The sequence below is a fragment of the Scyliorhinus torazame genome, chromosome 21, assembly GCF_047496885.1.
Source record: "Scyliorhinus torazame isolate Kashiwa2021f chromosome 21, sScyTor2.1, whole genome shotgun sequence".
NCBI lineage: Eukaryota > Metazoa > Chordata > Chondrichthyes > Carcharhiniformes > Scyliorhinidae > Scyliorhinus > Scyliorhinus torazame.
Genome location: NC_092727.1, coordinates 9402722 through 9430378, shown reverse-complemented (window position 1 = coordinate 9430378; position 27657 = coordinate 9402722). Strand labels below are relative to the sequence as shown.

At 50.6% G+C, this 27657-nt stretch overlaps 1 protein-coding gene across 4 annotated transcripts in view; it reads right to left on the bottom strand.

Annotated features, from left to right (window-relative positions):
• The window catches only part of gkup (glucuronokinase with putative uridyl pyrophosphorylase), a 67291-nt gene that overhangs the window by 26638 nt on the left and 12996 nt on the right, over positions 1-27657 (bottom strand). For all 4 annotated transcript variants that reach the window (XR_011937427.1, XM_072486475.1, XM_072486474.1 and 1 more), the window contains exons 6-15: positions 21612-21700; positions 20154-20310; positions 15814-15891; positions 14423-14514; positions 13709-13814; positions 11178-11257; positions 6990-7058; positions 5750-5810; positions 5079-5095; positions 313-370 (exon numbers count right to left, since the gene is read on the bottom strand). Coding sequence is in view for 3 of the 4 variants with exons in the window: in XM_072486475.1 (XP_072342576.1) it covers positions 313-370; positions 5079-5095; positions 5750-5810; positions 6990-7058; positions 11178-11257; positions 13709-13814; positions 14423-14514; positions 15814-15891; positions 20154-20310; positions 21612-21700 (807 nt within the window). In the remaining variant the exon portion in view is untranslated. The remainder of the gene's footprint in view (positions 1-312; positions 371-5078; positions 5096-5749; positions 5811-6989; positions 7059-11177; positions 11258-13708; positions 13815-14422; positions 14515-15813; positions 15892-20153; positions 20311-21611; positions 21701-27657) is intronic.

Sequence of the window (27657 nt, the reverse complement as noted above, 5' to 3'; positions counted from 1 at the left end):
TCTGTGCCTGACACCGAAATAATATGGGGAAATTCTGCCCATAAAAATAGAAGTAAGACCATTCAGCCCCTCCAACTAGACCATGCTTAATTTGCATCTTTACTCCTCACTGTTGTAACTCATTGCCTAACCAAAATATATCAATCCCAGTTTTAACATTTGGAATTACTCCAGCAAGGAGTCAGTGCTCTCAATAGAGAACATTGACAAGAGGAAGAAAACTCCACTATATTATTCTAAATTGCCCTTCCATGATGGTTCTATGAAACTACTAAAGAAGATAAAAGTAAAAGTCAGCAGATGATTACTCACATCATCAATTAAATCATAGAACTTCATCAAGCACTTCAGGGTGGCAGAGACAATAGCACTGTAAAAAAGAAAAGATCATGTCGAAGCGAGACTATCACAACTGTAGGAACATAGTCAGAATGTGGGAATTTTACATAGATATGTACTGCATAAAATGTTACCTTTTTTTAACCATTTAAAAACCTAGGTAAAGACACAAGACCCATACCACAGGGGGGCACAAAGTTATAAAGAGTAGAAGGGAAGATAGGTTAGATGACACCAAACCTGGGTTTTAACTGCCTGAACATTGTAGAAGGACACGAAATACAGTAAATGGCAGAACCCTTAAGAGTATTGGCAGGCAGAGAGACCTGAGTGTACAGGTCCACAGGTCACTGAAAGTGGCAACACAGGTGGAGAAGGCAGTCAAGAAGGCATACGGCATGCTTGCCTTCATCAGCCGGGGCATTGAGTATAAACATTGGCAAGTCATGCTGCAGCTGTATAGAACCTTAGTGAGGCCACACTGAGAATAGAGTGTTCAATTCTGGTCGCCACACTACTAGAAGGGTGTGGAGGCTTTAGAGAGGGTACAGAAGAGGTTTACCAGGGTGTTGCCTGGTACGGAGGGCATTAGCTATGAGGAGAGATTGGATAAACTTGGTTTGTTCTCGCTGGAACGATGGAGGTTGTGGGGTGAACTGATAGAAGTCGACAAAATTATGAGGGGCATAGGCAGAGTGGATAGTCAGAGGCTTTATCCCAGGGTGGAAAAGTCAATCAGTAGGGGACATAGGGTTAAGATGCGCAGGGCAAAGTTTAGAGGAGATATGCGAGGAAGTGTTTTTACACAGAGGGTAGTGGGTGCCTGGAACTCGCTATCAGAGGAGGTGGTGGAAGCAGTGATGCCTTGGCAAATACATGAATAGGATGGTAATGGAGGGATATGGACCCTGGAAGGGTACAAGGTTTTAGGTTAGATGGGCAGGATGGTCGGCGCAGGCTTGGAGGGTTTGAGGGCCTGTTCCTGTGCTGTACTTTTCTTTGTTCTTTGACAGAGATAATGGATTCCTGAGTGTTGAGGTGCTGGGAAAATTCAGTGAAGAGCTGTAGATGGTAAAATGCATTTTCATTTCAACATGGTGAGGAAAGAGATAAGGAAAATAACAACTTGCATTTCAATAGCGCATTTCACCATCTCAGGACATTCCAAGTCGTTTCACAATCATTTATGTACTTTTAATGCAGGAAACACCACAGCAAATGTGTACATACAACATTTTTTTAACCATTTAAATTTTACCATTATGTATCACGAACAGCAACATGATAAAGGCCAGATAATCTGGGGCGGGATTCTCTGATCCTGACGCTAAGTGTTGACGCCGTCGGAAACGCCGTCGCATTTCTCGACGCCGTCAACACGGCTCCAGGATCAGCAATTCTGGCACCTACAGGGGGCCAGCACGGCGCTGGAGTGGTTCACGCTGCTGATCCGGCCGTGGAATGGGCGCCGGTGGCTGCGCGCATGCAAAGTGGGTCCAGCGTGAACCCGCGCATGTGCAGTCCCACCGGCGCAATTTCCGCGCATGCGCGGTGTCTCCCTTGTCCGCGCCGGCCCCGATCTTACATGGCGCAGGAGTACAGACTCCGGCATGGAAGAAAGGAGGCCGGGAGACAGTGAGGCTGGTCCACCGATCGATGGGTCCCGATCGCGGGCCATGCCACATTGGAGGCCCCCTCGGAATCGGACCCCCCTCCCCCCCACCCACAGGCCACCACCCGATCCTTCAACGCTGAGTTCCTGCCGGCTGAGAGCAGGTGTGGACGGCGGCGGCGGGACCCGGCGTTTCCACGACGGCCGCTCGGCCCATCCTGGCCCGAGAATCGGTGGGCCAGCCGCGTAGAGCGGCCTGCAACCGGCGCCGCGCCAACCATGCCAGCACCAACGGCACCGATTCTCCACTCTGCGGAGAATCGCGTGCCGGCGTCGGGGCGGCGTGGCGCAATTCGTGCCGGTCGCGGGGATTCTCTGGCCCAGCCCCAGGCTGAGAGAATCCTGCCCTCTGTTTTAGAGATTTTGCTTAAGGAATATGTATTGGCTAAGACACTGGGGAAAACTTCCCTGCAATTCTTTGAAACCTGGGATCTTTCACACACGGCCTTGGTTTAATGTCTCAAGCAATAGATGCAACCTCTGACAATGGAGAACCCTCAACGTTTTTACTCAGAAAGTTAGTGCTACCCACTGAGCTATGACAGATACAGACTTTGGGTACTGATTAACCACAAGCTCCTATCCATTCTCCCAACTCCCACTGGCTCATTATTCAGAACAGATATTAAAAAGAGAGGATCATACTGATAGACAAGTATAAAACAACGCTGATAATAATGTACGAGCAGAAGCTACAACTAATTAATAATCTTTATTGTCACAAGTAGGCTTACATTAACACTGCAATGAAGTTACTGTGAAAAGCCCCTAGTCGCCACATTCCGGCGCCTGTTCGGGTACACAGGGGAATTCAGAATGGCCAAATTACCTAACAGCACGTCTTTCGGGACTTGTGGGAGGAAACCGGAGCACCCGGAGGAAACTCACGCAGACACGGGGAGCACGTGCAGACTCCTCATAGACAGTGCCCCAAGCCGGGAATCGAACCTGATACCCTGGAGCTGTGAGCAACAGTGCTAACCACTGTACTACCGTGCAGGCCCACTACAGACTACAACTGCTCAGAGATATTTACCTGACACAGAAGGGGAAGGCAAATAAGAGGTATAATTTTTAAAATAAAATTCTATTAATTATGAACAATTTTACTAGGGAGATAAGAAGAAAGTGAAAATGTAATGCCAGAAAAGAGTATTTCATCTGTCAGGCTCAAGTATTCCAAGGGTAACAGCTGCTGATCAAATAAGTTCCAATATTTTTGACTTTCAAGAACCTCTGAGCTTGAGCTCATAATCTGTCATGGTCACAATGAGTAGTGACAGGATTGTGATGGATGGAATATCGTGATGGTCCCACCTTACCTAGCTTTTAATAAAGATTTCTAAATGTTTCATCACAAATCTCATCATCTCAGCAGAGGCCCCAATGGGGCAACACGCAGACAAGACGATCTGTCATGGGAAATACCAGTCAATAGTGGCAAACTGGTAAAAAAATTGGCTGCTTCTCGCTAAAAATGCCTCGGCACTGTTAATTACAATTCAACTGGTTTGCATTAAAGTCAACACGGGTGCTCACCCTTAACATTTCTGCTTAAATTGAAAGAATTGTCAAGTTATAGGTTATGAAATAAATGGCCACAGATGAGTGCTATTGATATCACATAAAAATCCATAAACCACTACTTTAAAATATTTAAGCAGCGTTCATTTTTTCCTATTTCACAACTCATCACATTCACAGGTTTCTTGGTTGGAAAGGAATGTGATATGTAGTCGATAATAACCCTTAATAAATCTGGCAGGATGCATGTTTGGACAATATTTCATGGAATTGTTCTGAAATTTCTCCAGTGACCTGGTTGATCCTTTCAGAATCTCCCATTCTGAGGACATCAGGCAAAATACTCAACTCAACTAAGTCTCGCATATGGGTCTCTCAGAGAGGTGACATCCTTTGTGTTGTAGCAGTCACGCAAAATGCGAAATAATTTAATTACTACGAAATTCGCCAAATGTTAGCATCACATCTTCACTGACCTAGATTAACTCCTCCCAGTAAAGTGTATTAACGGTAAGATTGTTATATTTGTCAATTCCTTCCATGATTTTGTTGCATTCACTTTCAACCAGACTTCAAATTCCTATAACACCTTCATAACTATCAGTAGGAAGCTGGGACTATTTTCTCAAGAAAAAACTGTGAGGTTTTTAAAGTTATGAAGAAGATCGGTGGGGTAGAATTAATAAAGATTTTTCCAATTGTGCGAGACCACAACCACAGACGATAAACATGTGATAGTCTCTAATATATCCAGCAAGGAATTCAAGAGAATCTCTTTACTCTGAGAACAGTGAGGAATGTGGAACTCCACATGGAGTCGTTGAAGTGAATAACAAAGATGCAGTTAACAAAATTAGATAGTCATATGAGGCGAAGAGGAATGGAAGGAAATGCTGACAGGATTAGATTAAGTATGATTGATGGAGGCTCGAGTGGAGAATAAACACCAGCTTTGGGTTGAATGGCCTGATACTGTGCTGTAAATTCTGTGTAATTCTACAAATATATGTCAGAAATATGGGTCCCACCGATCGGCGGGCCAGCCTCTCGGGCTGGGGGCCTCCTTTCTTCCTCGCCGGCCCCTTTAGCCCTGCGCCATTTGGCATCGGGGCCGGTGTGGAGAAGGGAGCCGCTGCACATCCACGCGTTGGCGCCGGTGCCACTGTACATGCGTGGACCCCGCGGCGCCCAGTTGACGCCGGGATCAGCAGCTGGAGCGGCGTGGATCACTCCAGTGCCGTGCTGGCCCCCTGTAGGGGCAAGAATTGCTGATCCTGAGGCCATGTTGACGTCATTGGGAAATGCGACGGCATTTCCAACAGCGTCAACAGCCTCAGGATCAGAGAATCCCGCCCAACATTCTTGCCATTCCAGCAGCAATAGTACAATCAGAGGGTCCAACAGTAGCACAGTCTGTCAGCTAAGGTTACACAGGTGAACTGAGAGGAAGAATTCTTGACCAGTGCCTCAGTCCAAGGATTAGACAATATTCAATTTTCTTTTTACAGAAGTCAATATATTTGTTCAAAGACTTAACACCAACCTGCTTCCAGCAAGGCCCTGCAAAAAGACAATCACAGGGGAAATTAGATAAAATGTCTCCCAAAGCTACACAGAAAATACTCCCAAAAGGGTCCCCCGATCCCAACAGCTCAGCTGGAGTGTTCATTTGAGCCTCAGAGATTAATAATCAGTTTTAGCCTTGTTTACTTCTTTCTGTAACATCCACCTGTTCCTGTTCAATTCCACCCACCCTATGCTCAAATCTTTAATCTACCAAGTAGAGCACCACTAGCATCCTACTTCATTTCACCCATTTGTTATATATTTACCATTGAATGCAGTGCCCTTGGACTTAACACTCTTCTGTTAGACCAACTCCTGCTTTGACCTAAATATCATAGTTTCTTTTGAGTGCCATTGTTTCAAAACAAGCATTAAATATTATTATAAAAACAGAAAATGTTAAAAAAATTCAGCAGGTCTGGCATCACAAGTGGAGAGAGAAAAGAGTAAATGTTTCGAGTCCAACATCACTCTCCTTCGGTTGAATGCAGGAGAAGTCATAGCGGATTTAAAACGTTAATTCTGTTTGTTTCTCTTCACTACGTGCTGCCAGACCTGCTGAGCTTTCCCAACGCTTTACAGTCTTATTTCAAATCTCCTTCATCCACAGTATTTTGCATTCGTGCATCTTTTCATAAATATACTCACCACCTGCCGTGGTATATTAGTGTCATATTTTAGAGTGAAGTTCCTTTTGGCTAAGGCGATTCTAGAAAATTGGAACACAAAGTTCATCAATAGATTTAACTGGACTGCAGAAAAAGAAGTGATTCTTTAAGATTGTTAGACTTTTATTTTTAAATAAGCATGATTTGACTTGGAAAGAACTTGCAATTATGTACCACCTTTCATGACCTCAGGATGTCCCAAAGCGCCAATGAAGTACATCTGAAGTGTTGTAATGTAAGAAATGTGACAAACAATTTGCCCACAGCAAGGTTTAACAACAGATCAGATAATCTATTTTAGTAATGTTGGCTGAAGAATAATTATTGGGCGGGATTCTCCGCGAATCGGCAGGGCGGGCCACTCCGTCGCCGAGGAGTGGCGTGAACCACTCCGGTGTCGGGCCTGCCAAAAGGTGCGGAATCCTCCACACCTTCAAGGGCTAGGCTGGCGCCGGAGTGTTTGGCGCCGTGCCGGCGGGCTTGGCGCCACGCCAACCAGTGCCGAAGGGCCTCCGCTGGCTGGCGCAAGTTGGCGCATGCGCGGGAGCGCCAACGTGTGCTGGCGTCATCCCAGCGCATGAGCGGGGGGGGGGGGGTTCTTCTCCGCACCGGCCATGGCGGAGGTTGCCAGCGGCCGTTGCGGAGGGAAAGAGTGCCCCCACGGCACAGGCCCATCCGCGGATCGGTGGGCCCCGATTGCGGGCCAGGCCACCATGGGGGCACCCGCCCGAGGCCAGATACCCCTGCCCCCCCCCCCCCCCCCGAGGACTCTGCAGGCCGCCCGTGGAGCTAGGTCCCGCCAGTAAGGACCTGTTGTGATTTACGCCGGTGGGAGCGGACGAAAACGGGCGGCCACTCTTCCCATCGCGGGCCGGAGAATCGCCGTGGCAGGGGGTGGGGGGGGGGGGGGGGCTGCCAATGGCCCCCGACCGGCGCAGAGTGACCGGCGCAGGAGAATTCGGCAGCCGGCGGGGGCGGGATTCACACCTCCCCCTGCCGATTCTCCGACCCAGCGGGGGGTCAGAGAATCCTGCCCATTATTCCTGGGCACAAGGGAGAATTCCTCTGCTGTTTTTCAAAATAATAGCCCTGGAATATTTTATGTTCATCTGAGCGCACAAGCGGGGCCAAGGTTTAAAATATTATTATTATGAAACACACTAATGTCAGCAATCCATTGTTTAAACTGGTGATTTCACACAATCTAGAACTTTTCTTACCCTTGTTCAGAGCAGTATTGGTAGAATTTCTTACAGGTTGCTTGTAGTAACCTCAGGCCACCCAGATATCTGCAAAAAAATACCTCAATTTAGCACTTTCACCAATAGATGTTTCTCGCACCCGTCAATGCTTTAGCCTATTCCAGAGTGCCACTCTGTTCCAAAGGGGACTGAATAATTCTAAATCAGTTCAAACACATTCTCTGAAATACCCTCGGGGAAATCCTGATGGAGTTAGCATCTCACGAGACATATTTAATTGTGGTGTAGTGGCTGTCCGATTGTAAAAATCCCACAGATTTACCAATCCCCGTAAGAGAGAGGCGTTTATTTGTCCTACCTTGTGAAGCCTACAGAAGACTTCAGTCCAACTTTGGTTGGTTCGCTTTTCAATGGTCTCTCAAATGGCCTAACAAGCCACTCAGTTGTAGAAGCAATCATTGCTTCTGAAGGCAAGAACAGGCAATAAAGGCAGTCCCACCAGTGTTACCTGAATGCATGGATGACGTAACAAGCTTCACACCCAGAAAGGGCTGGAACCTTATATTAATATACTTACTGAGTCTCCCCCACCACATGATCCTCCCTCACTGAATATTCACACCTTGCCAACGTGACGTCACGTCAGCAAGGTTTACACAGATTCTGAAAAACATGAATCATTTAAGGGGATTTTCCCAGAGGGCAAAGGTAAGTATAGCCCCTGGGGCGATAGAGACCTGTTCAGGCAGTGCCCCCTGGCACAGGGTGGCAGGGCCAGCTTGGCAGTGCCAACATGGCAGGGCCAGCCAGTGCTGGGGCAATTCCGGGGCGAAGCTTTGGGGGAGTCCCATTGGGGGCAGATTCACATTATGTTTGTTAGGGGGAGAGCTAAATGGCACTGCCATGCCCGTGAAAGTGGGGGGGTGGAGGGGAGTATGAAGGAAGGGGGAGCGTAGGGTTGGTAAGCAGGAGCCTCTGGGTGGTTGGGGTGGGGTGACAGGTGGGGGACCTGGAAGGGAGGAAACCTGTAAGGGTGCCTGGGTCGGGTGACAGGTGGGGGGGGGGGGGCACTGTCTGTGTGGAGTTTGCACATTCTCACCGTGTTTGCGTGGATTTCACCCCCACAACCCAAAGATGTGCAGGGTAGGTGGATTGGCCACGCTAAATTGCCCCTTAATTGGAAAAAATGAATTGGGTACTCTAAATTTATTTTTAAAAAATAAAAGCCTTCAACCACATGGCCAGAGGCCTCTGCAGTCAGTGGGGATTATGTTGGTGGGGCAGACAGGCAGGGACAAGCGTTGCCCCAGAAACGGGTACACACGATCCAGGGGTTGGCATGCTGGTGCCACGTGCGGTTCCCCCCCCCACACCGCCTCCGCTCCCCCCCCCACCCTCCCATGGCGGCCCACCCCTGCGGAGGCAAGCCCAGCGCCATGGGAGGGTGGGCGGGTGGAGGCGGTGTGGGGGGGGAACCGCACGTGGCACCAGCATGCCAACCCCTGGATCATGTGGACCCGTTTCTGGGGCTACCCTTGTCTTTGCCTGTGAGCAAAGATGGTAACTCGCCTCCTCGGCTCCCCACAGAAGCCCTTTCGCCTGGTTCATGTTTTTGAAAAGGAGTACTAATCGGCACCAGCATGAGCACTTGCTGGGGGGGTCGCTGAATGACAGGAGGACGTTGGATAGGGATCTCATTAATTGTATGGAAATGGGGCTTAAGTGGTGATAATTGGTTTCTTGCCACGCTATGGCGAGATCCCAATTTCACCTACGGAAGTGGGCCGGTTGCATTGCAAACTATTTGGCGTGGTTCTCCCGCTATTTACCGGCCTCGTTTCGCTTGAGCGGATGCGGAACGAGGCAGGGGAATCGTGCACGAAGTGTTGTTTTATAGCAATGGGGACTCGACGGCAGAGGCGGCGGGAAACTCCCTGAAATAAACGCCACAAATGAACTTAGAAATGGTTCCGTTAAATATTTTAAACAGCCTCATTCTTGTGTAAAGTGTATTTTAATTGTTTCAAGAAGGGAACGGTCATGTTCAAATCATCAAAGAAGAATTTGTTTTTGGCTGCCCGGAGAGACACTACAATCACTGGGTAAAATGGAGATGAGTGGATAATTCTCCCAGCAACACTGCTGAAACTGGGATTAATTCTGCGCAATAATTTGGGTGTGATTTACCGACCAACAGTTTTTTGACGGAGGAGGAAGCCGCCAGCAGGATTTACCGCCCCGTCGTTATCAATGGGATTTCCTGGTGACTGCACCCTCGTCACCGGGAAACTAATGCGCTGGCATGGGACCGGGATATCCCGTGAACAGCCGGTAGATTGCGCCCCTTGTGTCACTGATGCGCTAAGCGCCAAGAACCACAAAGACATGTGAGACTTTAACTCAGGCTTTAATATACTACATGGGAGGCTTACCCGACACAGACGACCCCAGACAGAATGGGGCCGGTCCCAGAAGAGGGTTCTTATACTAACTCCCGGGGGAGTGGCTAAGGCGGAGCTCTCCGTGGCCAGGTCGGGTTACCTACCAGTGACCGAACCTCTGCAGAGCTACAGTACAATACACAGTATTACAGGGCCACGTTACACACAACTATTATATACTATGTACAGTGGTAGGGAAGTACAGTGGTGTATCACCACAGTCACATAACTATCTTCCACTCTTTGCATTTTACTGGAGAAGTAATCCTGCTTTTATCTGTAGTTTTGGTCATGGCCTCTGTTGGCTGTAGGTCACACAGACTCTGTTTCAATCGACTTTTTTTGCTGTGGATTGTTTGCTGTGATTCTTGCCCTTCCACTAACTCACTGGCTGACACAATGGTGTTAGTATTTACTTTAATATTTTTAACAAGCACTAGCTGTGTCTGCTGATAAATTAGCAATCAGTAACATAAACATCAAAGAATCATATCGACATAGAGGAGGCCACTTGGCAATTTGTGACTGTTCCAGCTCTCTAAAACAGCTATGCAATTAGTTCCATCCACCTACTCTATCTTCATAACCATGAAAATGTTTTCTTTTCAAGTACTTATCCAATTCCCTTTCGAAAGTTATTATTGAATCTCCTTCCACCACCCTTTCAGGTAGCACATATCAGAAAATAACAACTCGCTGTGTTAAAAAAGGATTCTGATTGACAAAAGAACTGGAGAAAGGAGACAAAGTTATACATCCATATGCTGAAATAAAAACACTGGGTGGGATTCTCTCAGCCAACGCCGGTTCGGAAGTTCGCCGGGCGATGCTGCCCTGACGCCGGTCCGCCAATTCTCCGGTCACCGGAGAACATAGAACATACAGTGCAGAAGGAGGCCATTCGGCCCATCGAGTCTGCACTGACTCATTTAAGCCCTCACTTCCACCCTGTCCCCGTAACCCAATAACTCTTCCCAACCCTTTTTGGTCACTAAGGGCAATTTATCATGGCCAATCCACCTAACCTGCACGTCTTTGGATGGTGGGAGGAAACCGGAGCACCCGGAGGAAACCCACGCAGACACGGGGAGAACGTGCAAACTCCGCACAGACAGTGACCCAGTGGGGAATCGAACTGGGATTCCCCAGTTTTGGCGCGGGTCGAGCGCCCCCCCCCCCCCCTTCCCGACGATTCTCCGCCCGGGATGGACCGAGTGGCCGCCAAAAAAGCCCGAGTCCCGCTGGCGCCATTCACATCTGGTCTTACCTGGCGGGACCTCGGTGTCCATCTTATCGGGGGCGGCCTGGGGGATCCGACCCCGGGAGAGGCCTCCACTGTGGCTTGGCCCGCGATCGGGGCCTAGCGATCGGCAGGCCGGCCTCCCCTGGTGGGAGCCTCTTTTACTCCGCGCCGGCCCCTGTAGCCCTAAGCCATGTTGCATTGGGGCCGGCGCGGATAAGGAAGCTACCGCTCATGCGCGCGTTCGCGCCGGTCGCAGCGCACATGCGCAGACCTGCGGCGCACGTTTGACGCCGGTATCGGCAACTGTAGCGGTGTGGGTCGCTCCAGTGCCATGCTGGCCTCCTGTAGGGCAGAGGATTGCTACACTTAGCGGTCCGATGATGCCGTCGTTAAACTCTCCAGTTTTTACGACGGCGTTAACACTCAGCCGTCAGAAGGGAGAATCCCGCCCCCTACTTTTTGAACTGCTGGTGAAACGATTAAATCATTGACTGCACTGAAATGTAAGTTAAAGTTACAAACCCTTCCTTCCGACTGATCCCATGTAAATCTTGTAAGCTACCAAACTCTGTGGGGTCATTGAGAGGATGGGGTATCAGTACCTGGAAAATTCAAAAGTAGAAAGCAACATGAGAGTAAGAATTAGAAAACATTGTGCGAAATTCACAATAGGCTGAGCAATCAGCAGATCACGTAACTTTCTTTAACTGTAACTTTATCCCATGTTCTCCTGAAGATGCAGACATGTGCCTATTCATGGGTATAATCAACCCTCTGCAATCTTACCCAAGTGACCATCATTTATAAATCACCTGGACCAGATGGACTACACCCCAGGGTTCTAAAGGAGATAGCTGAGGAGATTGTGGAGGCATTGGTGATGATCTTTCAGGAATCTCTGGATGCAGGGAGGGTCCCAGAGGACTGGAAAATGACTAATGGAACACCGCTGTTTAAGAAGGGAGGGAGGCAGAAGACAGGAAATTATTGGCCAGTTAGCCTGACTTCGGTCATTGGTAAGATTTTAGAGTCCATTTTTAAAGATGGGATTGTGGAGTACTTGGAAGTGCATGGTAAAATAGGACTGAGTCTGCATGGCTTCAACAAGGGGAGGTCATGTCTGACAAATTTGTCAGAATTCTTTGAGGAGGTAACAAGGAAGTTAGACAAAGGAGAACCAGTTGGCGTGATCTATTTCGATGTCCAGAAGGCTTTGACAAGGTGCCATATAGGACGCTGTTAAATAAGTTAAGAACCCATGGTGTTAAAGGTAAGACACTGGCAATGGGCAGAGGATTGGCTGATTGGCAGAAGGCAGAGAGTGGGGATAAAGGGGTCTTTTTCAGAATGGCAGCCGGTGACTAGTGGTGTGCCTCGGGCATCATTTATTGCCCTTCCTCAATCATTTAAGACAGTGCTCATGAGTTATCACATTGCTGTGAATATGGTGTCACACGTAGGCCAGACAGGGTTAGGATAGCAGATTTCCTTCTCTGAAGGATATTAGTGAACCATTGGGTTTTTACAACAATCGATGATAGTTTCATGGTCACCATTACTGAGAATAGCTTTCAATTCCAGATTTATTAATTGATTTAAATTCCACCAGCTACCATGATGGGATTTGAACCCATGCACGAGAACATTAGCCAGGGCCTCTGCCTCAGTGACATTACCAGTGCGCCACTGTCTCTCCATAAACTGTATTCATACAGCGCCTTTCACAACCTTTGAACATTGCAAAGTACTTTTATAGTCAATCAAGTATTTTTGATGTGTAGTCAACTGTTATTAACTTGGCAAATGATTGGTTTCTCGAGGAATTAAGGGCTATGGAGAGAGAGCGGGTAAATGGAGTCGAAATCAGCCATGATTGAATGGTGGAGTGGACTCGATGGGCCGAATGGCCTTACTTCCGCTCCTATGTCTTATGGTCTTATGGTCTTATGAATGGCATCCTGGTGGATGTTGTCCTTCCCTACCCCAGGCTCCTCCTCTGGCACTTTAGTTTAATGCATAAGGCACAAAGTATTAAAAGCAAAGATATCATCCGACACCTATACAAATCACTCTGTGTGTCCAGTTTTGGCCACCCAACCTAAGGAGAAGGAACAAAAAAAACTCCATAAAGTAACACCAACCATTAGAGGATAGACCAGAGAAATGGCAGATTATTTTGGCAGAACAGGCAAGCTGAAGAGATGCAGAGGTGTTCAAAATTATCAGGGGCTTTGATAAGGCAAGGTGGTAATTAAAGGGCATACATTTAACATCATTACCAAAAGGTTAAAATGAGAGGCTGCAAAAATTGTTTGGTTATTTTTTAAAGTCATGAAAGGTCGTTTGGATGCAGAATGCCTTCCCAGAAACTCAGGTAGAAGCAGATAATCTAATAGCCGATCAAATTGAAATAAATAAAAATTGAAAAAGAAGCGCTTACATTATAAACCTGTTGGCTTCAAGAAAATACAGGGCAGCACACTGTTCATTCTCCAAGCACATGCAATGTGCACTCAGGCTGGGATTTTCCGGGCGGAATCAGTCAAGGGTGGGAATGGAAAATTTGGGGAGGCAACTAAAAGTCCATTGACTTTCAGCAGGACTGGGAAATCCTCGGGGCCGAAGGGCCTGTACTGTGCTGTACTGTTCTATATTCTATATTCAATAAAATTCCGCTCAGAAGTTTCTTCCAAACTCAAATTGTAAAAGGGGATCAATTTGAGAAGACTTTCTGTCCCAATTTCAAGACCTCTTTAAAATTGAAAGATTGCAACATTTTTAATGCAACAGAAGGGTGCGCATATTTTAATGTTATTAAATCTAATGACTTAACACCGCAAAATACATGAAATCATGCTGGGGCTATCTCTGAGGCCTCACCACTGGCTGCTACGGCTAAAATGTTTTGCTGTTGTCACAATCTTTTGAGTTTGGAGGTACAATTAGCAGCAAAGTTAATTTCATTGCAAATGCATTAGAGAGGGACCCTCTGTTTGTCCGTGTGCATACTCTTTACTTGTTACATTGCTCAATCACGCGTTGACTTAACTTACAACTTTTTTGCTTTCGTATATCGTCACATCAGCCCAGAAGTTAGATATCGTCATGGCAATGGTTTTCCCATGGAAGCCATCTGATGGATTTCCCATAATTCCTACCCTAAAAACAAGTCAGCATCATCAAATTTAAATAGATCTCTGATATCAAACACTAGGAGGAAAAAACATTCCCGAAGGTATGACTTTAACTCCAACAGACCATTTAGGGACTATTCAAGCGGCTGGCCTCGTGCCTGATAACAGTGAGATTTTGTTCCTACTGAACTTCAAAATGACTATTAAATATTGTGAACTGCTGGAGTTTCACAGAATTCCTACAGTGCAGGAGGGGCCATTCAGCCCATCGAGTCTGCGCCACCCCTCCGAAAGAGCACACCACCCAGGCCCGATGTTTTTCGATGGTGCTGCTGGTTGACAAGGGAAGTGTTCTTCATGTCCTCACTCGTTTTCGAATAGTTCTGTAGAATACCTAACAACTATCTGAGCGACAATACATCTGCCCCCACCCCACAAACTTCCCCCACTTCAGGATTATCCACTTAACAACATGGTAGAAGTAGGAGTTCCTCGCAACACAGATCACAGTGGTTCCACAAAACAATTCACTGCCAACTTCTGAATCGATCATTAATATAAAGCAATCTTTTATGCATCATACCATTCTAGTCCATTATAGCGGTGTCTGAGCAATGCTAAAAGCAACATTACCTCGCATAGGAACGACAGGTAATTGATTTGGCAGTAGGACTATGTTGCTTTGAAGAGCAGTGTACCAGCCACTTCTTGTATTCAGAGAGATCCTATTGACAAATGCAAGCATTAGAAGGATAACAGGACAAGCCACAAATGTAAAAGCTCTACTGGCAGGTGAAATTCACCCCACAATTACTGAGCATGAGTAGAGATTCCACCTGGTAAACCTAGTTCCTATAATGGTGGGCTCAGTGAAGTATATTCTAGAAGCTGCGTAAACACATGAAGGAGAAAGGAATAGAAATATATGCTGATAGGGTGAGATAAAATGGAGTGGTCGGAACCTGTATGGACATAAACACCAACATTGACCAGTTGGACTGAATGACCTGTTTCATTCCTGTAAATCCTCTGTAAACCTAACATCTTAAAGAAAAAGAAGGATAGAGGAGTGGAATGGTTCAGGGAGGGAATCAGGGAGGGGCTGGTTTAGCACACTCTGCTAAATAGCTGGCTTTTAAAGCAGACCAAGGCAGGCCAGCAGCACGGTTCGATTCCCTTACCAGCCTCCCCGAACAGGCGCCGGAATGTGGCGACTAGGAGCTTTTCACAGTAACTTCATTGAAGCCTACTTGTGACAATAAGCGATTTTCATTTTTTCATCATTTTCATTTCATTACACAATCCTCAGAGGATTTAAGGACTGGAGGAGGTTATAGAGATAGAGAAGGACAAGACCATGGAGACATTTGAGCTTGAGATTTAGCTGACAATTAGATAACTGCAAAGGCTTACACAGGGTGAATGAAAACAGTTTGAATCTATCCTCCTCCCTTGTTCCATATCATTCAAAACATCTAGATATCAAGGGTTGGATTCCATGCAGCCCCGCACCAAAATCGCATTTGGCGCGGGGACGGAGAATCAAATTTCCCTATGGAATAGGGCCCAGCGCCACTCCAGCGATTCTCCAGGTTCCGACTATCCGCACGGCTGAGGGACATTGCAAGAGGCCCGGCCAGCAAACCTCCGCTCCCAAGCGGCCGAACTCCCGACAGTGTGTAACGAACAGGGTATGGCCAGTCGGGACTCTCGCGTGGCGGCTGCGGACTCAGTCCGCGTCCACTCTGGTGGGGAGCAGGGGACCTGGCACCGGGGGGGGCCTTATGGGTGGCCAGGGGCGGGATCGGGCCTGATGGATCTTCGGGCGCGCAGCCGATGGGGGGAGCTAGTTCCTTTGTGTGGGTCCGCAGTCGGAGTCCGCCATGGTGCTCGGCTTGGCCGCTGGAGGTGTGCCCGTGTGAAAAATGAATCCGTTTGATCACGTTATACCATGGCATAACAAATTGCCAACAACCCATGGTTTATCTATAAATGCCAAGGCAGAATGTATTGTCTACTCTTACCACTTGCCCAATGAGCTGGAATCCAGTCGGCAGCTTCATTCCAAACACTGTGATTTTAGCCTTGTTAATGAGCCATTCCTGAAATAAAAGACCAAAGGAAATATTGAGGTTTCAAACATCACTATCAAAGAGGACACTAGTTTCATGTAATACGGAAAGAGCCTTTTTGTGGTTTCAATGAGTCATTAAAGCCCATCCAATTTCCTTGTGATTTGATTTGATTTGATTTATTATTGTCACATGTATTAGTATACAGTGAAAAGTATTGTTTCTTGCATGCTGTACCAACAATGCATACCATACATAGGGAAGGAAGGAGAGACTGCAGAATATAATGCTCCAGTTATAGCAAGGTGTAGAGAAAAGATCAACTTAATACGAGGTAGGTCCATTCAAAAGTCTGATGGCAGTCGGGAAGAAGTTGTTCTTGAGTCGGTTGGTACGTGAGCTCAAACTTTGGTATCATTTTCCTGATGGAAGAAGGTGGAAGAGAGTATGTTCGGGGTGCGTGGGGTCCTTAATTATGCTGCCAGCCTTTCTGAGGCAGCGGGAATTATAGATAGAGTCAATGGATGGGAGGCTGGTTTGCGTGATGGACTGGGCTACATTCACAACCTTTTGTAGTTTCCCGCGGTCTTGGGCAGAGCAGGCTCCATACCAAGCTGTGATACAACCAGAAAGAATGCTTTCTATGGTGCATCTGTAAAAGTTGGTGAGGGTCGTAGCTGACATGCCAAATTTCCTTAATCTTCTGAGAAAGTAGAGTCGTTGGTGGGCTTTCTTAACTATAGTATCGGCATTGGGGGAACACGGCAGGTTGTTGGTGATCTGTACACCTAAAAACTTGAAGCTCTCGACCCTTTCTACTTCATTCCCATTGATGTAGACTGGGGCATGTTCTCCAATACGCTTCCTGAGGTCGATGACAATCTCCTTTGTTTTGTTGACATTGAGGGAGAGATTATTGTCGTCGCACCAGTTCACCAGATTCTCTATCTCATTCCTGTGCTCTGTCTCGTCATTGTTTGAAATCCAACCCACTACATTGGTGTCATCAGCAAATTTGAAAATCGAGTTGGAGGGGAATTCGGCCACACAGTCATAGGTGTATAAGGAGTATAGTAGGGGGCCTAGGACACAGCCTTGTGGGGCACCGGTGTTGAGGATGACCGTGGAGGAGGTGTTGTTGCCTATCTTTACTGATTGTGACCTGTGGGTTAGAAAGTTCAGGATCCAGTCGCAGAGGGAGGAGCCGAGGCCAAGGCCACGGAGTTTGGAGACGGGTTTCGTAGGAATGTTGGTGTTGGAGGCTGAGCTGTCGACGATGAATAGGAGTCTGACATAGGTGTCTTTGTTATCTAGGTGTTCCAGGGTAGAGTGCAGGGCCATGGAGATGGTGTCTGCTGTGGACCTGTTGCAGTGGTAGGCGAACTGTAGTGGATCAAGGCAATCCGGAAGGCTGGAGTTGATTCGTGCCATGACTAACCTTTCGAAGTACTTCATGATGATGGATGTCAGAGCCACTGGACGATAGTCATTAAGGCATGCTGCTTTTTTGGTACAGGGATGATAGTCGTCTTCTTGAAGCAGATAGAGACCTCAGATTGTTGTAAAGAGAGGTTGAAGATGTCTGCGAATACCCTCGCCAGCTGATCCGCGCAAGACCTGAGTGCTCGTCCGGGTACCCCATCCGGGCCAGTGGCTTTCCGTGGGTTGACCTTCGAGAAGGCTGCTCTGACGTCTGCAGTGGTGATCTCAGATACAAGTTCATCCGCAGCTTCTGAGGTGGAGGGCTTGCTCTCGCTGACCTCTTGTGAAACCATTCATCGTCTCTGCTTTTGCCACCCTCATTGGCAGCAAGTTCTAGATGGCGAGTACATCAGGAAGCATTAAAACAGTGAGATAAAAAGGCCCAAAATAATGGTTTCTGTCCTTCCTGTAATATGATTAGGTTTCTTCATTTGCAATGTTAGGACTAAGCAATTCCAGAACAGAGCAGATTTGGTCAATAAGGAAAGGTGAGTGTCTGGCAAGCCATGGCTCAGTGCATGCCTTTCTGAATCAGATGGTTGAGGTCAAGCCCCATTTCAGAAATTTGAGCAAAAAAATCCAGGCTGACACTCAAAGTGGAATGCTGCACTGTTGAAGCTGCTGTCTTTGGGTGATACATTAGATTATGGCTCCATTTACTCTCTCAGGTGGATGTAAAAGACCCAACAGCACTATTACAAAGAAGAGCAGGCAAGTTCTCCCCAGTGTCCTTGCTAATATTTATCCCTAAGCTAATATCACTAAGAAACAGATTGGGTACGATACAACGCCCTCGCTGTGCAGGGAATGGAGCTCGTCATGGCACAGTGTGGCCGTTGAAAGCCGGGAGACCCCACTCCCAGGATCTACCCGTGCTCGCAACGCCTCACGAGATTCAACGCAATCTCGTAAAACGTTGCGGTTTTAATCCCACCCACAATGGGCGGGATCACCTTTTGGCAAATCTGTAAATTAGAATGAGACAGCTAGTCTGACTCTAAATGTGTAGATTCCCGAGGTTTCAATCCCTTCGCCTCTGAGATCTCGGGCGAGTACCGTTTGGTACTTGTGAGGGTCTCCCAAGAGATCGGTGGGCCCCAGCTGCATACCCTTTGGGAAGGATGGTGCTCTGGCACTGTTGGTACCACCTGGATACCCTGGCAGTGCCAGCCTGGCACCTTGGCATTGCCACTTGGGTGCCATCCTGGCACTGCCAAGGTGCCTGGGTGGCACTGTCAGGGTACCAAACGGCATACGCAATCGGGCTGGGATTGCCCAGCGTGTGTTGGGGGTGCGGCGAACGCACATTGCATTCGGGCTGGGGTGGGGGAGGGGGTGTGTGAGGTAGGGGATTGTTTTGATCTAAAAATAGCATCCTGATCTCTCGCTACAATGAGGAGTTCCGGTGAGTGGAACTCCCCACTGTACAATGGGGCTATGTGTGGCCTTGGCCGTGAATTTCTCGTTCAAGTCCCTCACCCATTGAATATTCATGTGTTTCCTGGCACTGCGAGTGCCATGAAACATGCAGCTCAACGTGCTCGCGAGGGAACTTTGTTCCCCTTTGGGAAAATTGCACCCATTATCTGGTCATTATCACATTACTATTTGTGGGAACTTGCTGTGTGAAAATTGACTGCAGCGTTTCCTATGACAATATTTGGCTGTAAAGCACTTGTCCAGGGATCACAAAAGATGGTACTGAATTGTCTCTGCAAGTCTTCTTCTCCCTTAAATATAGGACAGATTCTCACCAATAGCTGAAATTATCAGACTGAAAATGCAAAATCATTTTGTACAAACTGTCTCTCAAATTAAAGTATGACTATCACTGTATACACAAGTGATCAGTATTGGGCAAATGTTTGAAGAATAAAGGGATTAAGGGTTACGGTGTTCGGGCCAGAAAGTGGAGCTGAGTCCACAAAAGATCAGCCATGAGCTCATTGAATGGCGGAGCAGGCTCGAGGGGCCAGATGGCCTACTGCTGCTCCTAGTTCTTATGTTTGGCTTATCCTGGCAGAATCCTAAAGTCATTCGTCCCTATCTCTGTATCCTCCTCCAGCCCAATAAGCCTTCAAGACCTCTGCGGCCTTCCAATTCTGGCCTTATGCATAACCCCAAATTTAATCACTCTCCTGTTGGCGGCCATGCCCAAAGACTGCCTTGACCCAAGCTCTGGAATTCCTTCAACCGCTCTGCCTCTCCTCCTTTAAGAGGCTTTTCAAAAACCAACCCCTTTGAGCAAATCTTTGGTCATATGCCCCAATAACTCTTTACGTGGTTCGGTGTCAAATTTTGCCTGGTAAAGCTCCAGTGGGACATTTAAATACATTCTAGTTGATATGAAAATACAAGTTGCTGTTGTCATAGAGGTGCAAAATGAGCAAAGAAACCAGCATTTGGAAGAAATTTGGTACTATTCAGGATACTTGATAATGACACTGTTATTTTATCAATTACAACACTCAGTAAGGTTTTATTGGATGTAAAGAAGATGTTTCCAATTGTGGCGAAGTTGAAAACTAACTGTTCATTAATATACGGCTGTACTAATAAATCAAGTAGGGAATTCAGGAGAGACTTATTTACCGAGAGAGCAGTTAGAATGTGAAACTTGCTACTCGAGGTGAATAACATGGAAGCATTTGAGGAGAAGCCAGATAAGCGAGAAAGGAATAGAATGATCTGTGTTAGGTGAGATGAAGAGGAGAGAACTATTTAGTTATGTTCTGTTCATTCAGAGCTACACCAAAGTGGCAGACGTCGACAACAGTTCCACTCAATTTTAACAGAGAAGGTTTTCTTACCATGTACTTCCCAAGCCCTCGATCCTCCACCAGTGGATAATGCTTCAAATATTCCCCCAGAGTCGGCAGCGTCTTGTTTTGGAAACAATAAAAGACGACACTCGCAAGCCTCGATTCTGTGGCATCTGCAGAGGGCTTCTCATAAAACTTGGTGATTCTGAAAGAAGGCAATCTTAAGTACCTGCTGCTGCTCGGGAGGCGGCATACGCGAATAGACCAGTAAGTACATTAATAAACCTGTGGGGATCCACTGGAGATTTCAAGCAGCAAAAGAAAATGTTTTAGAGATTCATCAGAGAACTAGTGCAGAGTTTAAGGTCTTTAAGGTTCCGCAGAGCCCAAAACCAGAAGGTCGCAGTTAGAGGCTAGGGTGGAATCATGATGATTTCTGATGCTCGCTTTGGCAATGATGAGAACATTCCTGAGAAATCTCAGCTCAGTAAAGACCATTCAGCCATTGCTGCTGCTAGCTCTGCATTGAAGGAAACAATTTTGATTTCTACATTCTTCCTCTGCATCTGTATTATGTCCATTTTGGGGTAACACCTTTTAAGAAGAATGCAACGGACTTAGAGAGGCTGCACAGCAGGTTCACTAAGATGGTACAAAGGATACAGGATTTGAACATGAACTGATCCGAGGCTCTCCTAACTCCAATAAAGTCCCGTTCACCTATCACCCTAGTGCTCACTAATCCACGTTGCCTTCCAGTCCAGCAATGCACAAATTTTACAATTTCTTCTTTGGTTTCAAATCTCTCCATTGACATGCCCCCCGATGTGTAGTTCCAGTCACATAACCTTTCGAGGACTCTGCGCATCTCCATTTCTGACATCCTGCTCATCCCCAATTTTAACTTCTCCACATATAATGACCATACCTTCGACTGTTTAGGTCCTAAACTCTGGATTTCTCTCTCGAAGCCTTTCTACTTATCTACATTTCTATTTTTTTTCAGATGTTCCTCAAAGACTACCTCTTTAGTCGAACTCAATCACCCCTCTGGTACCTCCTTACATGGCTCAGTGTTAAATTTTAAGAACACTCCTGAAGCACCTAGGGACGTTTTACTATTTTGAAGATGCTATACAAATACAGGTTGTTGGTTCAGAAACTGGAGAAGATAGGACTGTTATCCTTAGAGGAGAGAAGGTTAAGGGGAGATCATGAATGATATTTCCAGTGGCAGAAGGGTCAGTAACCAGAGAATACAGATTTAAAGTCATTGGTAAAAGAACAAGAGCTGGAAGAGGAAAGGAAATTCAATAAATAATTGAAGGGGAACAATTTTCAGGATTATTGGGAAAAGACAGTGAATTGGAAAACCTTTACAAAGAGCTGATGCAGTTATGGTGGACCGAGTGGCCTCTTCAGTGCTGTATCATTCTATGGATGGCATGACATATGGTGGAAGATCGAGACAACTCAGTGAATAACCTTTTCCAATTAAGAACCTACCTGTGTGTAATGGGGCAGACCTCAACGATTCCGCGAGATTCAGTCTTCCCTCCTGCTTCCATTTCATAGTAAATGGCCAGTTCACCCTTCTGTCGGCAGACATAAAAAAATATGATAATGCTCGCCTTTTAGAAGTACATTCTAAAAGTTACTTGGATTAGTCACAAGTCAGTTGTGTCTCATTTGGTAGCTCTCTGGCCTGTCAACCTCTCTGAATCGGTGAATTCTCTGCCGGCGATATTCTCCGCTCCGGCAGCAGCGCACCCACGCCTGCGGGCTTCCTGGTGGAAATCCCATTGGCCGGTTGTCGGAACAGATGGTGGGATTCTCTAATAATGGGGCTATGACCCATGCTGGCATGAAAAGCGGTGCCAACCACTGAGGCGTCAACGGTCCCCGCTAATGGGGAATGCGCCACTTCCTAGGGGGCTAGGTTGGCACCGGAGTGGTCCCCGCAGCTCTAGCCAGCGTGAAGTGGCCCGTGTGAGCTCGCGCATGCACGGAATGGCCGGCGTGATTCTGCGCATGGGCGGGGCTTCCCTTCTCTGCGCCGGGCCCCGGGCAATATGCCGGAGCCCTACAGTGGCCCTGCGCGGAGTAAGATAGGCCCCCACGGAACCAGCCCGCCCGCCAATCGGTAGGCCCAGATGGCTGGCCAGGCCACCGTGGGGGCCCACCCCTGGGTCAGATCCTCCCGCTCCCCCTTGCATGACAGCCCTCGCAGACTCACCTTCCAGGTCCCGCCGTGTGGGACCTGAGTAGTCCACGCCGGCGGGATCCGGCCAAACTCGTCGGCCACTCGGCCCATGAGGGCCCGGAGAATCGGCGGGGGGGGGGGGGGGGGGGGGGGGGCGCTGCCAGCGGCCCCCGACCGGCACGGCAGGAATCCCGCGGGCGCCCGCGAATCGGCGCCGGAGAATGGGCATGCCGGGGTCGGGGCGGTTAGGCACGATTCTCGCATTCCCCCCGGGGATTCTCCAACTCGGCGCCGGGTCAGAGAATCCCGGCCAGAGGGTCCCACTGCCAGCGAGCGCGCCGCCGAGGAACACGTGGCTGCGGAACCGGAGAATCCAACCCAGTGTGTTCAAGTATCCCTCAGAGACTTGGCCACAAAACATTGACACATCAGTGCTTCACTGTCAGAAGTTCAATCTTCCAGATAATAACTCGGGGCTCTATCTACCTTTATTGGTGGGTATAAGTGTTATTTTGAAGAAAAGCAGAGGACTTAGCCCTGGTGTCTTCACCAATGTTTGTCCCTGAAGCAACATCCATCACTAAAATGAGCAGATGCTTTGGTTATTATCACAGTGCTGTTTGTGGGAACGTGGGGCGAGATTCTCCGACCCCCCGACGGGTCGGAGAATCGCCGGGGGCTGGCGTGAAACCCGCCCCCGCCGGTTGCCGAATTCTCCGGCACCGGATATTCGCCGGGGGCGGGAATCGCGCCGCGCCGGTTGGCGGGGCCCCCCCCCCGCGATTCTCCGGCCCGGATGGGCCGAAGTCCCGCCGCTAAAATGCCTGTCCCACCGGCGTAGATTAAACCTCCTACTTCACCGGCGGGACAAGGTGGCGCGGGCGGGCTCCGGCGTCCTGGGGGGGCGCGGGGCGATCAGGGCCCACCGATCCGCGGGCGGGCCTGTGCCGTGGAGGCACTCTTTCACTTCCGCCTTCGCCACGGTCTCCACCATGGCAGAGGCGGAAGAGACCCCCTCCACTGCGCATGCGCGGGAATGCCGTCAGCGGCCGCTAATGCTCCCGCGCATGCGCCGTCCGGAGATGTCATCTCCGCGCCAGCTGGCGGGGCACCAAAGGCCTTTTCCGCCAGCTGGCGGGGCGAAAATTCGTCCGGCGCGGGCCTAGCCCCTCAAGGTTGGGGCTCGGCCCCCAAAGATGCGGAGCCTTCCGCACCGCCGATCGGCGCAAAAAACGGCGCAAATCCGACTTGCGTCACGTCGGAAAAATGGGTCGATAGTCTCCGGCCCGAAATGGGCTAGCAGCGACATAACGGGATCCGCGCTTGCGCAGTGGTTCACGCCGTGCAGCGTCATACGCGCTGCACGGCGTGACGGCTCATAAGGCCGCGCTGCTCCCCCCCACCCAACCGGAACACCCGACTGGATGGCTGGCCGTCGCTCAGCCCCGAGGTTCGAGTCACGCGATGTGGAGGCGCTCCTGGACGCGGTGGAGCAGAGGAGGGACGCCCTGTATCCCGGGCATGGCCGCAGAGTTGCCCCACGCCACAGCCGGCGTCTGTGGAGGGAAGTGGCAGAGGCCGTCACCGCTGTGGCCCTGACACCACGGACAGGCACCCAGTGCCACAAGAAGGTGAACGACCTCGTCAGAGCAGGCAGGGTGAGCCTCCCCCATATCCCCCCTCCCCATATCCCCCCTCCCTCATATCCCCCCTCCCCCATATCCCCCCTCCCCCATATCCCCCCCTCCCCCATATCCCCCCTCCCCCATATCCCCCTCCCCCATATCCCCCCTCCCCCATATCCCCCCTCCCCCATATCCCCCCTCCCCCATATCCCCCATAGCCCCCCTCCCCCATAACCCCCATATCCCCCATCTCCCCCCCTCCCCCATATCCCCCCTCCCCCATATCCCCCTTCCCCCATATCCCCCCTCCCCCATATCCCCCATATCCCGAGGACCGGGAGGTTGCTGATGCAGAGGTCGGGGGTGTACTAGCGAGTGAGCCACCGACAGCCAGTCCCCATATACCCCCTCCCCTATATCCCCCTCCCCCGTATCACCTGATCACTGCCTGATGTCTAACCATGCATGCTTCATTGTGTATCGCAGGACCAAACGTCCAGGCACCCATCCCCGCAGATGCAGACCGCCCGCAGGATGCCCCTCGGAGACCACAGGAGACGGAGAGACCCGCACCCTCCAGCATGCGACGCCCGCAGGATGCCCCTCGGAGACCACGGGAGACGGAGAGACCCGCACCCTCCAGCATGCGACGCCCGCAGGATGCCCCTCGCACACCACGGGAGACAGAGAGACCCGGACCCTCCAGCATGCGACGCCCGCAGGATGCCCCTCGCACACCACGGGAGACGGAGAGACCAGGAGCAACAGGGAGACGACACCCCCGTCACGTGCGGGAGCGACCACCCAGCGACGAGGGGGGCGGCCACAGGCCCCCGTCACATCCGAGCCAGGACACCACTACCCAGGACACCACTACCCAGGACACCCTTACCCGGGACAGCACTACCCGGGACAGCACTACCCGGGACAGCACTACCCAGGACACCCCTACCCGGGAAGACGAAATACCGGACAGTGACTCAGAGTGGATGGGTGGAGACGAACCCCCACCCCAAAGTGCCATGGACTCAGAGTGGGACGAAGAGCACGACACAACGCCACTGCTGTCACCAACACCCTCCACCATCACAGAAACACTCACCACGGTTGGGCACTTTAGTGATGAGGCGTCTGGTACACTCACTGGTGCGCACAACACAGCCGTCCCGGTACAGCAGGTGGAGGTAGGAGCAGCAGAGGGACCGGGCGGTCGGAGGGCAGCCCAGCCCAAGCGAATATCTGCCGCCCAGATGGATCCCGGGTTCCTGCAGTTACCACACCCACACATAGATCCGATGCAACCACCGACCCGGAGACGAGCGAAGAGGGTGACGGGCGGCTTGCGGCGGCAGCGGTCGCAGGTGGAGGAGTCCACCCACGTCCAGGAGCTGGGAGTGGTGCCGGTCATGCGTGCCACCCAGGCTGACACCGCACGGGTGGCGTCCGCGGTGGAGGCAATGGGTGCGACGGTGTCAGACATGGGGAACGGTTTGCGAGGCCTGGGGCCTTCCGTGCAGGCGGCGTCTGTGGCCCAGGAAATGGCTGCCCTCTCACAGGAGGCCAAGAGCCAGCGCCAGCGCCAGATGGCAGAGGCGCTCAACGCCATAGCCCAGTCTCTGCAGGCCATGGCCCAGTCTCAGCAGGCCATGGCCCAGTCTCAGCAGGCCATGGCCCAGTCTCTGCAGGCCATCGCTGAGGGCATCGGCGCCAGTGGCCATGTGCGAGCCAGCGTCGCACTGTCACAGACAGGGTTTGCCAACCCCCTGGGCTCCATGGCTGCAAACCTGCAGACCCCTGTCGATACCAGCACGGGCCTCCAGGACTGGCAGCGCCAGATGTCGGGGGGGCGTCGGATGGCCAGTCCGTTCGCATCCCCCACCCATGTAGAGGCCTGGGGGCCATCGGGCACCCCGAGGGAGGAGGAGGTGGTGTGGTCCGTCCCGGCTCCCTCTGTAGGGGAGGTCCCGGTACACCGCGACACCTCGGACTCCCCCCCTTCCGTCCCAGGTGCATCGGGTGGGCAACGGGCAGGACAGGCTGGCAGCTCGCCATCCCAGTCGCCCGGGCCGCAGCCTGACCCATCTAGGCCAGGACGCCCCAGGAAACGGCCGCCAAAGGGATCCAGTGTCAGAGGGCAGGAATCACAGGAGTCCACCTCCAGTTCTGCTGTGCCGTCTGGGGAACCACGTAGACGTAGTCAAAGGGCCCGTAAGGCCAAACAATTAGACACTGAGTAAGTTGGCACGGGTGCAGGGCACAGATGAGTTTTAGGGGCTAGGGCACGTGCATGAACTCCTTTGGTTATTAAAGTCAATGTTACACCTACCGAAGCTGCCTTTGTGCTCTGTCCAAAGTGTGCGGGGGTGTCATGTACGTTGAGCGCAAGTGTGTGTGTGAGGGGTGGTCTTACCTCAGCCCCAGGTGAGTCTGCCCCCTTCCCCCTGGGCCGCCATCAACATCCCCCGGGCAGAGGACGGGACCGTGCGCTGCAGTGTCACAGCCGCATGCAGGGATGGTCCGGGTGGATGGTGGTACTGTGGCCATGGGTCAGACATAGTCCAACGATGTAGAGCCAGGAGCTCATCGCAGGGCGGGTTGTCATCATCCTCCATGGCCTGCGATAGACACGCGTCCACCCGCAACTGTGTGATTCCAACGCCCATCTAGTCAGAAGCGGGCGTCTATCAGTCTGTCCCGTGCCCGCTGGGCCAGCCGGTAACGGTGGACAGCCACCCGCCTGTGTCTACCCCGTCTGCCCTGACCATTGCCCCCATCCCCCTCATCTGGGGAGGACTGGGCCTCTTCCTGCTGCTCCTCCTCTCCGCCCTCCTCTGCCTGCGGCACATCGCCCCTCTGCTGGGCTATGTTGTGCAGGACGCAGCACACCACAATGATGCGGCCGACCCTATCTGACCGATACTGGAGGGCGCCCCCAGAGAGGTCCAGGCACCTGAAACGCATCTTCAGCACGCCAAAGCACCTCTCGATCACTCCCCTTGTCGCTACATGGGCATCATTGTAGCGGTTCTCCGCCTCATTGCGTGGCCTCCGTATAGGCGTCATCAGCCACGATCGCAATGGGTAGCCCCTGTCGCCCAGCAACCAGCCCCTCAGCCGGGGATGGCGTCCCTCGTACATGCCGGGGATGGATGACCGCGACAACACGAATGAGTCGTGTACACTGCCTGGGTGACGGGCGCAGACGTGCAGGATCATCATGCGGTGGTCGCAGACCACCTGTACGTTCATCGAATAGGTCCCCTTCCTATTAGTGAACACGGCCCTGTTATCTGCAGGTGGCCGCACGGCGACGTGCATCCCATCAATCGCGCCCTGGACCATGGGGAACCAGGCCACGGCAGAGAAGCCCACGGCCCGGGCATCTTGGCTGGCCCGGTCCACGGGGAAGCGGATGTAGCGGTGCGCCATGGCATATAGGGCATCTGTCACTGCCCGGATGCACCGGTGCACCGATGTCTGCGATATGCCGGACAGGTCCCCACTCGGTGCCTGGAATGACCCCGTTGCATAAACGTTCAGGGCCACCGTAACCTTGACGGACACGGGGAGAGGGTGTCCCCCGCGGTGCCAGGTGTGCCAGCAGGTGGCAGATGTGTGCCACGGTTTCCCGGCTCATCCGGAGTCTCCTCCTGCATTCCCGGTCCGTGAGGTCCTGGTATGACTGCCGGGGCCGGTACACACGGGGCGCCCTCGGGTGCCTCCG